The 17,021-nt window shown below is 45.0% G+C and overlaps 1 protein-coding gene across 2 annotated transcripts in view; it reads left to right on the forward strand.

Annotated features, from left to right (window-relative positions):
- The window catches only part of LOC126335000 (uncharacterized), a 912,695-nt gene that overhangs the window by 657,015 nt on the left and 238,659 nt on the right, over nt 1-17,021 (forward strand). For both annotated transcript variants that reach the window (XM_049997826.1, XM_049997835.1), the window contains exon 6: nt 9,029-9,129. In XM_049997826.1, the coding sequence (XP_049853783.1) occupies nt 9,029-9,129 (101 nt within the window). The remainder of the gene's footprint in view (nt 1-9,028; nt 9,130-17,021) is intronic.

Below are 17,021 nucleotides of genomic sequence, written 5' to 3' on the forward strand. Positions count from 1 at the left end.
TTACTTAAACACGCCTTTGAGTTTTAAGGTAGTTACCTAACGACATAACGTGTTTATAACATTATACTAGATCGAAAGTATCCGGACACCCCTCTGTGTAACGCATCATAGATCACTAGACGCTACATGAGACCGGCCCGCCAATACAGAAGGACCTCGGAACATGGAGTTGTCAGTAGAGAAGTAGTAATGTCACAACAGGTCTGACAGGAGGGCTGAGCGACTTCGAACGTCGACGAGCCGTTGGGTGTAATCTGAGTAACAAACTTGGCAGTGTCATTTCAGGCGTTCTAAAGCTGTCAAGTCGTGTTGCTATTGTCAAGTGGAAACGGCAAGGAAACCACAGGTAATGCGAGACCAGACAGATCTCACGCACTGACACACAAGGACTGATCAGCTTTGCGGAAGTTAGTTGTAAAAAATTGCATGAAATCAGCGGAATGAATGACTGTGCCTAGGGAGTTGTAGAAAATGGAGTACAATAAAAGCCACACATTGCTGCAGTCAGTGCCGAGCGACGTTTGAGGTGATTGAGGTGCTTCGCAAACGGGCAGTTGATGACTAAAATCGAGTGATTTTGGGTGATGAATCCCGCTATACCCTGTGACAAAGCGATGGAAAAGTTTGGGTTTGCCTAGAGAATGTTACCATTATACATAGTGCCGGCAATGAAGTACGGAGAGATGGTGCTATGGAATGTGGGTGTTTTTCGTTGTTTGGGAGTGGTCTCCTAATTGTGAATAAGAAAACATAAATACATAAGGTTATGAACACATTTTACAGCAATATCTAAGCACACAACAGAGGAAAAGTTTGAAAACAATGTATTAGCGTGAGCATGCGTCCTCGTAAAGCAGCATATGGTAGGCATAGTAACGTTCCTGAAATAGACTGGCCTGGCCAGAGCCAAGTTCTGAAACCTACAGAACCCCTTTGAGATGAGTTAGACGTCCACCGCGGAGCAGACCCCAGTGACCAACATCACTACCTTCTCTGATTTTGGCTCTTGACGAAAACTGGGGTGCCATTTCTCCACAGACACTCAGACACATCACTAAAAGTGTACCCAGCAGGGTTCAAGCCGTCATAAAATAGAATCGTGGACTCAACCCATATTAATGCCGGCTTATAGCTGTCCTCATAGTTCTGATCAGACAGTATACGTAGACACTGATGAGCCAAATCACTAAGAGCGCCTGCTTAATGGCTTGTTTGTCCAACTTTTGAATGAAATGCATCACAGATTCTCCGTATCAGGGATCCCACAGTTTTTTGGCAGGTTTGTGGCATTAGATGTCTAGGATCAGGTTATGATTTCGCGTAAATAACGGGCCGCTCATTTGCGTACGAGGTTATGGCGCCCGATAGCGACCCAGATGGATTCTACAGGATTTACAGCAGGCGAGTTTCGTCGCACAGACAATAACATGAGTTCACTATAGTGATCCTCAAACCACTGTAGCACGGTTGTGTCTCCGAGACATCGACAATTATATTGTAGAAAGATAACTTCGCCGTCGGGGAAGACATCAACCACGAAGGGATGCAGGTAGTTCTCAACTGTCAGCGTGTCTTCGACTACTATCATAGGCTCCATACAAGCGCTGGATAATGTCTTCCCATAGCATAGTACTGGTCCCACCAGTTTGCGTCCGTGCCGCACTGCACTTTTTCAGCCGCCGTTCATCTCGATGACGGCGTTTGTGGAGGCGACCAATGTAGCAAAAGTGTGATAGAGTCGACGCGTTTCCATTGACCGACGGTGGAATCCCGATGGCCCCCTGTTGGCTGCAATCGTAACTGACGATGTCGTTGGGTTAACATGTACACATTTAGGGGCAGTCAGCTGCGGCGCTCCGTGTTCAACAATGTGCGTGAACGGTGTGCTCCCAAACACTTAAGCACGCACTAGAATTGTGCTCTTTTGGCAAAGGTGCTTCAGATCATCATTTGTTCTACTTTACGGAGCAGACAAGCCTCTGGATACCACGTTCTGTGAAGAGCCGTGGATGTCCAACCATTTAGCGCTCAGTGATAGTTCCACTGTCCTGCTCCCTTTCTCCGTAGATGCTCACGACAGTAGCACGTGAGAATTCGACCAGTTTCGCCGTTTCCGATATACTCGTTCACAGGCTCTGAGTAATAATAACGTCCTCATTGTCACAGTTGCTTATCTCAATGGATTTCCCAATTTGCAGCCTATATCTTCGCTAGAGTGATCTCTCGTCCGTGTCTGCTCCGCTTACATGCATTTGTTACCGCGTCGGGTGCCTGCAACGTCACCAGGCGATATCCAACGCCGCGCTGGGCAGTGATCATAATGTTTTGGCTTCTCACTGTATGTCCTTTAGTTCAGAAAGAATTGTTTGCTGTTACTGCAGTGTAGACATAATAAAACTGGTCCGAAAAATATTTCATGTGCCGTCAAATATAGTTCTCCCAAGAATGGTTAAAACAACAGAATAACAATTGAAATGCCTTCAACGTAAAGAAATTGATTTACAGTCAACCATACCCCAGCACATAGAATTCGGCACCACAGTAATAGTTGCAATATATGGCCCTTGGTCACAACCAGGAAAAGAGAACTGTAGCTTCCGCAGACAACCTTAAGATACAAAGGCAACTCTCATTCTCAGAGTTAATGGTGAAAAGTCCCCTTAGAAAAATTATACAAGACTGTGCTTAAACTGACACACAATATTTTTAGCGCAACGCAATCTGACTTCCAAAAATCCCTACGAAAGAATGGCCCTGACTAACATTAACCTATACGTTTCACAAATCACTTACCTCACAAAAATCTTCGTTACTCAAGCTACTGCAATACAGCGAGCGCCACTACTGCCAACTGAATAAAAGATTCAAACTACGGAATTCACTAACTACTGAGGCACAGTCAGCAAATGAAAGGTTTTAATAGAGAACAAACAATGTATTTACCTTAATAGTCATAATATATATATCAGTTCATGACACCAATTCTTACAAATTTCAAAACTCCTCCATCTCTCTCCCCACGTCCACCACTGCTGGCGGCTCACCTCCAACTGCGCAACGCTACGCGCTGTTAGCATCCAGCTGCCGCTGCCCGACACTACAATGGCAGACAACAATGCAAACTAGCCACAGACTGCGCACAGCACAGCCAGTGATTTTTCATACAGAGCGCTATGTGGCGTTACCAATAAGAAAACCTAAACAGCCTACTTACAATGGATATCACCCCTAGAGCAGTCCACCCCAATAGCTGAATGGTTTGCCGGGACGGTAGTTCAACGTGTTCGGTCAGAGAGCTGGTTGGCTTCTGTAATAAAAAAAAACTGAGCATAATGCTCAACAAACGAACTTGAAGGGATGTTATTTGACGTCCGAAACGACCACACACAATGATGATTAAAGAAAATGGTCAGCGTGACGGATTGGCGTGCTAAGGGGCCCGGGTTCGATTCCTGGCTGGTTCGGAGATTTTGTCCGCTCAGGAACTGGATGTTGTGTTGTCTTCATCATTATTTCATCCCCATCCGGCGCGCAGGTCGCCCAATGTGGCGTCGATTGTGATAATACTAATAACATCTACACCAAGGTGGCCGGACCTGCCCCATAAGGGACCTCCCAGCCAATGACGCCAAACGCTCATTTCCATTTTTACCCATAGAGCACACGGCTAAACAGTGGTTTACTATTACTCTCTACTAACAAGTCACTATGACAAGCTGATACCTCCTATCTATGGAACTATCTATGCGTGTACCCCCAATACAAACGTCTGTATAAGATTACATATTATAAATCACTCTTTCCTTGTATAAATGGCATAATCGAAACCAACCACGCTGATTGCTTACTAAAACAAGATCACCGTCTTTGTAATAAAACATGCATATCAGTCATGCTGTCAGCAAGTAACTGACATTGATGCTGTCAGATTTAGAGAATGCATTTGCACGCGAGCGAGCCACCACAGAACAAGTATAGCATGACGCACTATAATGACGGCCCTTCCATGTGTTGATGTGGATGTGGAATATTACTTGCTAACCAATACACACACGTTCGTCCCGATAGCTGAGTGGTCAGCGCGGCGGTCTGTCACGCCAATGGGCCCGGGTTAGATTCCAGGCTGTGTTGGGGATTTTTCTCAGCTCAGGGACTGAGTGTTGTGTTATTATCAGTGGATGGCAACGGGAAACCACCACTGGAATCACTTCCCTAACGCTCATTCGATGGATCTCTGTGACCAGACTTTCCCTATGACAAGACTTGCCGAAAGGCAGAACACAAAGTTTATTTTAACCAATACATTCAGCGTACCGCTTGCACTCTACACTGTGCACTACATTGGATCACTTAATCTCCTGCGTGTAGCCGTCGACTACCAGAGGACGAAGGTAGTGCTTCTCTTGAAAAGCAAAAGCCTTTTTCTTTGCCTCCACTGGAATCGCAGTCCTCTGGCCCGGGAGAAGGCACCAGCTGCTGCAACGGGTTGTTTGTATCCACATAGCTGCCTAGCACCGTGCATATCGTTAGTGGTGTCCAGTAGACAGTGGCTCGTGTATCAGCTGGGGAGAAGGCTTCTCAATCTGACTTCTACTCGCGCGGCAGTACATTTCGGCCCCGTCAGTGCTCGTGGCAGCCACGTGCAAGTGTGGCCAGCCCTCTCGTGGCAATGGCGCCATACGCCGCGGAGCGTGACTCCCTGGCCGTGAGCTGGGCGGACGTACCGCTCGACTAGGCATGCAGTGCTACAGCCGTCAGTGACGCTAGCAGGGTAACTGCCGAGGCCCGCGAGAGAGACAGGCCGTGCCGCTTACGTCACAGCACGTGACGCTACAGGTCTTACGAGCGCCAGCAGTCCTCTCTGGCGGGGAGCGAGTGACTATTTCAGACGAGTGTTTTGATTATTGACTGGGTGTTAAAAGGCATACATGTTCTCGATAGCACACGACAAAATTAGGACCTTCAGCGTTTGTGAAGTGGCGGACAAGCTGACTAGTGTGACGTTACAAGTTTGTTGCAGGGGCCCTTATACCACTCTTCCCCTTCCTTACATCTAGCACCAGCTACCAACTTTTTTTTAATGTTCGCTGAGGCCGACATTGCTTACGAATGAATTAAAGGGGAGCTACTCGTGGAAGTCCAGTGTGGGCTAATGGAAATGGTAATGGAAATGAACATGTGCCGTCATTGGCCGAGAGGCCCTTTACGGGGCAGGTCCGGCCGCCTTCTTGCAGGTCTTATTACATTCCCTGAGTGGAGAAAATCCTCGACCCAGCCGGTAATAGAACCCGGGCGCCTTAGTACGACCGTCCGTCACGCTGACGATTCAGCTATCGGGTCAGATGGTGTGGGCTAATTCTAATACGTTAATGCAGAACAGATTTACACTCGAAAAAAATTAGTTCCAATTTTGGTCATCAGGTGCGAATTTCGCGCTGCACAACATCTCGTCGACGTCTCGAGGTGCTCATATTGAACAAATTGCGTAAGCGGCAATTAATATTAAAATCAACATCATTCCTTTTTCATTTGTTTCGCGTTTTCTGCCTATATCCTGTTCCTAAACCATTACATATGAAAATAATTCTGTATTTCTTCCTTGCATTCAGATGGTTCAAATGGCTCTGAGCAACATGGGACTTAACATCTGAGGTCATCAGTTCCCTAGAATTTAGAACTACTTAAACGAAACTAACCTAAGGACATCACACACATCCATGCCCGAAGCAGGATTCGAACTTGTGACCGTAGCGGTCGTGTGGTTCCAGACTGAAGCGCCTAGAACCATTCGGTCACATCGATCGGCTTCCCTGCATTCACTGCGTCAGATTTGCACCTGGAGGCCCATATTGGAACTAATGTTTTTCCAGTGCAAATCTGGTCTGCATGAACGCATGAGAATATCTACCACGTTTCGCTGCCATATGAATTGCAGCCCACACTGGACCTGTGTCAGTAAATCCTCTTTAATTATAGTGACCTGGTGCACATTACAATTATCCTTTTTTTGCACGAAACAAAATCAAAACGTGGGTAACACACAAACAAATCAGTGTGACGTTGTACACCAAAATTAAAACATACACTTCGCGCTCTCGTTTCATAGGCTCATAATGGTTTCATGAGGTACCAGAAAGCGACAGAAAAGTGTTTCTGTATCTAGTAGAGGTGGATTTAGTGGAACTGCTGCTCGACACAGGTCACACTTATAAGGTAGGGGCCCAACTTCGTCAACTTAGTATCAGTCCTGAAAGGTTATGGAAGAGACCACAAATTGGTATATGTGTACCTTAATTTATACTCCACTTGCAAGCAAATTGGCCAACGGCCTTTCCGCAGTGGTAACACCGGTTCCCGTCAGATCACTAAAGTTAAGCGCTGTCGGGCTGGCCTGGCACTTGGATGGGTGACCATACGGTCTGCCGAGCGATGTTGGCAAGCAGGGTGCTCTCAGCCCTTATGAGACAAACTGAGGAGCTACTTGATTGAAGAGTAGCGGCTCCTGTCTCGTAAACTGACAAACGGCCGGGAGTGCGGTGTGCTGACCACATGCCCTCCATATCTGCATCCGGTGACGCCTGTGGTTGAGGATGACACGGCGGCCGGTCGGTACAGCTGGACCTTCATGGCCTGTTCGGGCGGAGTTTGTAGGCAAATTACAGTTAAACTGATACAACAGACTAAAACCAGTATTTGACGTAAACAATAACACTACAGAAACAGAAATACAAAAAGAAATTGTTCTTAATTTCGTCAACCATAAAAATTCTCAAAAGTAGAATTATTTTAAATGTCTTTTTCCATTCTAACTTTGCCGAACAGTTTCACTGTTAAAAATCACTGGAGGCCATGAGTGAACAATGTCTTTAACCTATTTTCAGCAGCCTGTCAGATACGAATTCGTATGTCTGTTTGGATGAAGAACACAAGAATTGGAACGGTCACATAGATAATATTGAGGGTAGAGCAAACGAAAGACTGCGATTCACTGCCAGAACACTTAGAAGGTGCAACAGGTCTACTTACAAATGGCTCTGAGCACTATGGGACTTAACATCTATGGTCATCAGTCCCCTAGAACTTAGAACTACTTAAACCTAACTAACCTAAGGACATCACACAACACCCAGTCAAACATGTCTACTAAAGAGACTGCTTACACCACGCTTGTCCGCCCTATTCTGGAGTATTGCTGTTCGGTGTGGGATCCCTATCAGGTGAGACTGGCGGATGACATCGAAAAAGTACAAAGAATGGCAGCTCGGTTTGTATTATCGCGAAATAGGGGAAATAGTGTCACAGATGTGATACGTGAATTGGAGTGGCAATCATTAAAACAAAGGCGCTTACAGGGAGAAATGATCATCACGATAAAATAAGAGAAATCAGGGCTCGCACAGTAAAGTTTAAGTGCTCGTTTTTCCGGCGTGCTGTTCGAGAGTTGAACGGTAGAGAAACAGCTTGAAGGTGTTTCATTGAACCCTCTGCCAGGCACTTTATTGTGGTTAACAGAGTAATGATGTAGATGTAGGACGAAATTAGCAGGAACGATATTAGGGCCCTTTATCTTTCCATTTTATTGTTGCCCAATTCTTTCGCTTCTTCTTTTGCGTCTCGCTCTTCTCCTCTTACTAAGCGCTGCCTCTCTCCCTTTGTTCTGTACTTCGTCATTGTTTTACATCTCATCTAACCGCACCCCTCGGAAACGTCGCCCTGGGCTTGCGCTCCGTTTGCTGTATCCTATTTACGCTAGTGGCTGTAGTTTCTCATGCCTCTCGCACGTCAAGCTGTCGAAAGGACACTCCAAAACAAAAGTTGATACTCCCCGGGGCTGATCAGGCAGCTAAAGATTTTGTTGGGACCATAACTGAGGAGTCGCTAAGAACCGGTTAACGGTCTGCCCGACAGGGGGCCCTAGCCATACGATTAATAAAAAATAAAAAAAAAAGACAGACTGTCATACGTAAAACAGAAGAATATTGATGTCAATACTCTATCTGAAGAAATGTCTTCATGGCCGTACCCAAAACCCAAATGAAACTTAACCAATGTATAAATGAAAGATTTCAAAAAACATTTTTGTGGGAAAAAATGCGCTTGCTATTAGTGATTATGATGCAGTTTCATGTTTTAATGATGGTGTGCAAAGCAGGGAATATGTTTTACAGAAAATGGGAATCAAGCCCGGAGTGAATCACATCAAAGCTTTGTGTGCAATAGACAGAGAGCGTGTAGTGAAAGCAGATAAATCATTTTGGAGGGTGATAAAATCAAGAAGAGTGCATCATAGGAATGTGAGGAAAAAAGGAAAACTGATTTAGAAAATTGAAAAGAACTTGCTTATTGTTCTGGACAGTTCTAAAAGAATGCCAAATGTAAGCAGTGACTTCAACGGCCATTTTCCGCAAAACACAAATTTCTGTACTTAGGTACATGTAACATCCAAAATAAATATTCTGTTACTTTTAAACTTGATATCCTTACTAAACAAAAACTACTTAAGGTAAAACTCTAAATTTTTCCAAATCTGTTAAAAACTGTGGTAAAAATTGAGAAAATTAACTGTAAAATTTGAATTTTTTTCTAAACATGAAGTTTAAAATGTGACAGTTCATTTATTTTTACGTAAATTAAATAAATTCTAGAGTTTCATACACCGGTAAGTACGGCTTGTATACTGTGCAAAATTCATCGAAGAATCTCTCTTACTTATGAAGGAAAACGTACCTATAGCAACAAATGCAGCCAATAGTAAGTGAAATAGTTTCAGATGAAAAGAGAATTAATTTGGTTGTGTTTTTGAATTTCCACTTCTATGAATGTGACTCCAGAGTCCTTCCTGGTCACGCTGACGAAGTTTGACGGACTCATTTGTAAAAGTACAGACAGTCGAAATGAAAATGTCCTATGTTGCCTCTCCTGCTCCGAGTCGACCCGTTTGACGTCCTGCCCTCCTTAAAATAAACGCGCGCCGCGGACTGAGGTGCAGCGAGGGCGGAGCTGACGGCGTGCGTGGTGGGTGTTGCAGGTGACTGCAGGCTCCGACCTGCCGGACCTGGGCGGCGACGACGACGACCAGGAGCCCAACAACGAGCTGCGCCACCTGCAGGAGCACAAGGTCGTCGACAGGTGAGCGCGCCGCTTACTGCCCGCCCCCAGCCTTTTCATTCCGCACGCTGTGCAGCGCTCTCCACACACCTTGTTCGCACTTCAGTTTTCAACAATGGCTGCATTTGGATACATGTTTTTTACTTTTTTTTTCACTGACGTAGTTAATAAGATAACTTTCTCACGAATCATGTAACACGTGGCAAACAAAATCGACCACTCAGTCGATGGTCGAAACTGCCGTGGAGAGCAAACTTTGTGACAGCAAGTTAAGTGACCTATAATCAGTTCATGTGAACAAGGCCATAATTATAAGGGGCGATCAAAACTTTCCGTTCTGTGGCCTTACAGTCCATAAACGGGATGCCGTTGGGGCAAAATCGCCGTTAGCATTGAGCCAATCACCCTATCCACGCACCCAGTTGCAGATACTTTGATAAAACACTGTGTCCTGTTGTTTGAAGAATGCCGTAACTGGCTTCTACACTACTGGCCATTATAATTGATACACCAAGAAGATGAGGTGTTACAGACGCGAAATTTAACCGACAGGAAGAATATGCTGTGATATGAAAGTGATTACCTTTTCAGAGCATTCACACAACGTTGGCGCCGGTGGCGACACCTACAACGTGCTGACATGAGGAAAGTTTCCAATCTATTTCTCATACACAAATACCAGTTGAACGGCGTTGCCTGGTGAAACGTTGTTGTGATGCCTCGTGTAAGGAGGAGAAATGCGTACCATCACGTTTCTGACTTGGATAAAGGTCGGATTGTAGTCTATCGCGATTGCGGTTTATCGTATCGCGACACTGCTGCTCGCTTTGGTCGAGATCCAATGACTGTCTGGAGAATATGGAATCGCTGGGTTCAGGAGGGTAATACGGAACCCCATGCTGGATCCCAACGGCCTCGTATCACTAGCAGTCCAGATGACGAGAGTCTTATCCGTATGGCTGTAACGCATCGTGCTGCCACGTATCCATCACTGAGTCAGCAGATGGGGACGTTTGCAAGACAACAACCATCTGCACGAACAGTTCGACGACGTTTGCAGCACCATGGACCATCAGCTCGGAGACCATGGCTGCGGTTACCCTTGACGCTGCATCACAGACAGGAGCGCCTGCGATGGTGTGCTCAACGACGAACCTGGGTGCACTAATGCCAAAACATCATTTTTTTGGATGAATCCAGATTGTGTTTACAGCATCATGATGGTCGCATCCGTGTTTGGCGATATCGCGGTGAACGCACATTGGAAGCGTGTATTCGTCATCGCCATACTGGCGTATCACCCGGCGTGATGGTATGGGGTGCCATTAACCCTCATGTTGCAGGTCCTGTACGGGCCTTTCTGGATACAGAAAATGTTCGACTGCTGCCCTGGCCAGCACATTCTCCAGATCTCTCACCAACTGGAAACGTCTGGTCAATGGTGGCCGAGCAAGTGGTTCGTCACAATACGTCAGCCACTACTCGTTATGAACCCTACTATCGTGTTGAAGCTGCATGGGCAGCTGTACCTGTACACGCCATCCAAGCTCTGTTTGACTCAATGCCCAGGCGTATCAAGGCCGTTATTACGGCCAGAGGTGGTTGTTCTGGGTACTGATTTCTCAGGATCTATGCACCCAAATTGCGTGAAAATGTAATTACATGTCAGTTCTAGTATAATATATTTGTCCAATAATACCCATTTATCAACTGCATTTCTTCTTGGTGTAGCAATTTTAATGGCCAGTTGTGTACATATCGTCTTCCGACAGGAACCATTGATCCTCGAAAGTCCGGGAAAAATGTATGAAAATCGCATGTGGAGAGATCAGAGCTCCCACTTGAGTTGGTGTAACTTCTCGTTGCAACATATGAGATATGGGGACGTGAGTTAAGCCATCGGCACACGGGCCGTGCATCCGAACGCTGAGCGTTGAGCGTGCCCAGTTTTTTGACGTCATAGCGTGGAACAGCACGTTCAGGAGACTTTCCGAACGTGCAGCGCAGTATCTGGCATGTCAGATATTCTGATCGTGCGTCTGAGCGTTGACCATTCAGATGGCACAACGCCACCTACGTCATATGCGCGCCATCTGCCTTCAGCACAGAGCTGTGAGACGTCATATTGGCATTCAGTTCAAGCCTGTACGTATATATGCCGTTTATGAGCATCAGAAAATTGAGAATCACTCCATAACCCGTTGTTAACTGTGTGATTCGTTCCAATAAAATAATGAGAAACATCATTTCGTGGCGAAAGAATTATTGTAACTTGCATATTATGAGAGTGTGTGTCATTTGAAGGTAGCTACACACTGAGTATCCACCAAAAACACATTGTTCTTGGTTAAATTTGTTACAATTAAACTTCAGGTAGCAACATAGCTGCGATTAAAGCACTTAGCAAGTCGTAACATGTTAGAATTGGCGTTAGTTGAATTGTTGTAACTTTAGTGTAGTGAGTAGTGTCAAGGACCCGTGACAAGATGGGCGGCAAAGCGTTGGTTCGTGTATTGCGAAGTTCAAATTTTTTCCCCTAATATTCATGTATTTAATAGGTTCGCTTTATTATTAGTTTAATGTAAGTATATACTACATAATTTATGTTACGTTAATATAAGTTCACCTGTTTTTGAGGAGTGAGTTTGTTCGATTGGCTTAATCGACAGGACAGCACGCGCTACTTGTATAAAGATATTTTTTTTCCTTTTTCTTTTGAGTTTCGTAATTCAGGTCTTGTAAAGATTTTGCTATTGGGTAGAAACAGTGATCAAGTGAGAATGACCTTAGTATGGTTTTAACAAAATTTGGGAAAGATAAAATAACGTTTATCTGACGTGGAGAACTATTGCAAATTTGTGTCGCAGTGTTTGCAATGGAACTTTTATAAGCCTGTGTCCTTATTGATTGGACATGGTACTTTCATTTTTCTCATAACACATGTAATCGATATTGAAGTTTCTGTGTACATCACATATAGAACAACGTGACTAGGATATGGACAATAGGGGAAACGTGCGTTTTAATAGAGCTAACGTGGGAATTTTACGCGCGCCCGTTGAGTAAACAGTGTGATTTACAAATAGAAGCATCCCACAACTGTCGCTGGAATGCGCCGCGATCGCATATTCCACGTTGGGGCCCACGTACCGTGTGCACAAGTCGCATCGTTCCTGAGCGTTCATCAGCACGGTGAACTTGGCACGCTCAACGTTGACGTTCGACAGCGCGGTCCGTGTGCCGACGGATTTACTGTCAAGCAGCAGCACCACTTGGCACACCATTACATAACTGTGGTTTTTGACAGGCATGCTGCCCTATACACATTCCTCATTCTCCGACGTATGTCTACCAGGGTCTGTCCTTCGGCAGCCAAGAAAAGAACGACAGCTCGTTGGTCCAGTTTGGACACATCTGGTAATACCGTCGCTACAGTTCGCCTTTCCGCATTTACCGCACGCACGTCGGAAAGACACGAATGCCACACCAATCCCTTGCCTACATGTTGGTGCTTATATACCGGCATCGCAGTCGCGCTACGTTGCACATAAGCTGTAGCAAAGTCCTCCAACGGAAACATTTTGGTCTCCCCTTAGAATAATAGTTTTCTGAGGAAGGCGCGGCGTCATATTCTAAACTATCACTGAAGAACACCGACGTTTCGGCCGCGCATACAATTTGTTGTAATCGTGGCCAAAAAATAGGTGTTATTCAGCGATAATCGTTTTACAATATGACGCGACGCCATACCCAGACATTTTATGGCGCGAGGGCAGAATATAGCCGATGTGGAAATATGTCATGCGCCTAAATATAGGCAACTCAACTTACACTATTTGCCCGGGATGTGATGATGTAAGTTGGGTTGCCTGTCCTTAGGCGCATGAAATACACTATGTAATTAAAAGTATCCGGATACCCCCAAAATCATAGGTTTCTCATATTGGGTGCACTGTGCAGCCACCTACTGCCAGGTACTCCGTATCAGCGACCTCAGTAGTCATTTGACAACGTGAGACAGAAGAATGGGGCGCTCTGCGGAACTCACAGGCTTTGAACATGGTCAGGTGATTGGGTATCACTTGTGTCATACGTCTGTACGCGAGATTTCCACACTCCTGAACATCCCTAGGTCCACTGTTTCTGATGTGATAGTGAACTAGAAACGTGAAGGGACACGTACAGCACAAAAGCGTACAGGCCGAGCTTTTCTGTTGACTGACAGAGACCGCCGACTGTTGAAGAGGGTAGTAATATGTAATTGGCAGGTATCTATCCAGACCATCACACAGGAATTCCAAATTGCATCAGGATCCACTGCAAGTACTATGACAGGAGGTGAGAAAACTTGCATTTCATGGTCGAGTTACTGCTCATAAGCCACACATCACTCCGGTAAATGGCAAACGACGCCTCGCTTGGTGTAAGGACTGTAAACATTGTACGATTGAAGTGTGGAAAAAGGTTGTGTGGAGTGACGAATCACGGTACACAATGTGGCGATGCGATAGCAGGGAACATCATCTGCCAGCATGTATAGTGCCAACAGTAAAATTAGAAGGCGGTGGTGTTATGGTGTGGTAGTGTTTGTCATGGTGGGGGCTAGCACTCATTGTTGTTTTACGTGGCACTATCACAGCACAGGCCTAAATCATGTCTTAAGTATTTTCTTCTTCCCATTGTCGATGAGCAATTCGGGGATGGCGATTGCATCTTTCAACACGATCGAGCACCTGTTCATAATGTGCGGCCTGTGGCGGAGTGGTTACACGACATTAACATCCCTGTAATGGACTGGCCTGCTCAGAGTCCTGACCTGAAGCCTACAGAAAGAACACCTTTGGGATGCTATGGAACGCCGACTTCGTGCCAGGCGTCACCGACCGACATCGATACCTCTCCTCTGTGCAGCACTCCTTGAAGAACGAGCTGCCATTCCGCAAGAAACCTTCCAGCGCCTGACTGAACGCATGACTACGAGAGTGGCAGCTGTCATCAAGGCTAAGGGTGCCCAACACCATGTTGAGTTACAGCATTACCGATGGAGGGCGCCACGAACTTTTAAGTCATTTTCAGCCAGGTGTCCCGATACTTTTGATCACATAATGTTTTTGTCAGCACACTTTTGTTTTGTCCACCTCGTATATTCGCTGACTCTGAGCGCAGCATTGTATACACTTATGAAATGATAGAATCGTGTTTCGCAACCACACACAATCAAAGAGCTCCAGATAATTCAGTCGTGTGGAGGCTGACATTACCACTCAAGAGCGTTAATAAAAGGTGATAGAACAGTTTATTATACATATTATTGTAAATTAAACATATAAAATAAGTTAATATTTTAAAATTATTCGATAAGGCAATTGCAGATTGAAGGCATTAAGTAAAATGTCGTTGTCCTTGTTCATTTTACTAAAAAATCAGAAAATGAAAACCAGGCGAGGACTATAGTCGTGGTAAGACTAACTTGGAAACGATTTGAGAAGACTAACAAATTGTTTGGAAAGGATGGGAAAGAAGGGATGAATGGATTGAGCCCTGACAGGGGAAGAAAGAGGAATATACTATTAAGTTGGGTAAATCTCTGCTACCAGTTCGTTGCCGGATCGAGAATGACAGTTAACATTTCTACATGATGGGAAGCGGCGAGAATGTAGGTAACAAAAGTGCGTTTCCGAGTGGCGTGACAATCTAGTGTGACACACTTTCGTCGACGACCCATGTGAACGAAGTCTCGTGGCAAATCCTATGACGTCCCAGGCTTGTGTGTGGGCTGACGCTCTTCATCAAAGTGCTTTGTTTTCCTCCTCATATGGCAGCAGTGGTATGGTGATTAAATTATTAGGTTGGAGCGTTTTCCGCAAGTTTAGTACACACAATACATATACATAAGAGAGACGTAGTCATCTTTAGTATATTTTCCTTCACTGTTTACAGTAGTCTGCCAATGCTGAGGTAACTTCGATTCCGCGACTGTAGAAATGACGTAGCTTTGAGGTGAGCAATTCGTCGAACCATGTTTCGTATGGAACCTTTCGTATGGAAAGGACGTTCTCTGAAGGTGTTCGGTAGAGAGCGGAAAAGGTGAAAAGCTGTGGGCGTGGAATGACTTCCCAACCCAGCTCCTGTACAGTGCTTTTTGTCAGTCTTGCAGAATGAAGGCGGACTTTATCGTGGAGTAGCATCATTTCACGTTGTCGCCCCGGTCGTTGTGCTTGGATTACATCCGCAAGGCCTCTCAGTTGTTGATAACAAACGTCAGCAGTGATAGTAACACCTCAGGGGAGCAATTCGTAGTACACCACAACTTTGTTGTTCCATCAGATGCAATATATTATCTTTTGTGGATGCGTGCAGGTGTTTGTACTGGGAGTTTCTGCTTTGTTTTGGCTCAACCATTCATTTCTTTTCCTCATGTTAGCATGAAGACACCATTTATCGTCGTTAGTGACGACACAGGATAGGATTGGTTGGTGTTGTTCTCGAGCAAGCAGAGACGCACATATGGTCATCCGCTTATGCGGTACTCATACACGCGATTTTTGAACCTTCCCCATTGCAGACAAATGTCGCACAGTGGTGGAATGATCACAGTTCATCACATCTCTTAGCTCTTGAGTACACTGACGTGGAACATTGTGGCTTAATGGGCTTAAAGGATCTTCATCAAACCCCATAGGTCTTCCTGGTCGATGAACCCTCTGCCAGGCACTTGAATGTGATTTGCAGAGGATCCATGTAGATGTAGAACGTGGCGAGTCACTAACGTCAAAACGATCCTCCTGAAAACGAGAAAACCCTTCTCTTATCGTGCTCTGTCCAATGGCCTTACCCTATACACGTTGCAAATGTTTCCGGCTGCCTCCACTGCTATAACCCCTCTGCTAAACTCAAACAGAAGAATACGTCAGAAATGTACCGATTTCTCCATTTGGCACTCCATTTCCTAGCGTCAACGGCTCCACTCACTATCTCTAAAGAACAAAATAACAGTATGTAAACTCGAATAGCAACAGTGAACTACAAATAAGAAGATGACGATCGATAAATAAACCCGTAGCAATCGGAATATCAAAATGCGTAGCAAAAACGCTACGAAGTTATACACCAATCTAATACAACTGACTGAAAGCCTGCACTTTATGGAATCGTATGCATGTCAACCAGGACTGTAAGTTTTTCTTCCATGAGTTCATGCCTTCAGGAGTCGTTTACGCTTCCTGTTTTAATTTTACTCTTAGATTAACCCTCCAGAGCTGTGAAGACTGATGTGTATGCTTTAGGAACTTGATCTCCCAATGTTCTGTTAAGAAATTTAGTGATTATGTGTGCGGAATTGGTGGGACATCCAGTATTGCGGAATCTCATGGACAGACTTATGTGCAATAGGAGGTCTTCCAATAACTGCGGCAGCGTATCCGTTAGGAATGCTGGATCATGGACTCTTAGAGTACCATCAGTAACACAGGAAACTACTCGTGAAAGCCCTTACACAGACCATCATTATTTATACATTTCTCCTACCCAGCGGGGATCTTCATCTGCCCTGTAGTACATATTGGGAGGAACAATTTGCCAATGGTTTGTAAATGATGCTTCTTCCACAAACAATATCTTTCACAAAAATTCCGCAATACTTTGCGGTTTTTGTAGACACAACTCGGAGAACTATAACCTGTTTTGAATGTTTGTCATTATCACGGCGTTGTTGATAGACCCAAGTGTGAATAGATGAATTGCTTTGAAATATAGTAATCAAAGAACAAACATTTGGTTGACGCCACTAACACATTCAAGCTGCGTCATTAGTGACACGTTGACTACGTGTCACAGCTGCTAGCGTATTTTATTCATCAGACTTTCAGTTCCAGAATGAATTTACACTCTGCATCGGAGTGTGCGCTGTTACG

The sequence above is a fragment of the Schistocerca gregaria genome, chromosome 1 (genome assembly GCF_023897955.1).
Source record: "Schistocerca gregaria isolate iqSchGreg1 chromosome 1, iqSchGreg1.2, whole genome shotgun sequence".
In the NCBI taxonomy this organism is placed as follows: Eukaryota; Metazoa; Arthropoda; class Insecta; order Orthoptera; family Acrididae; genus Schistocerca; species Schistocerca gregaria.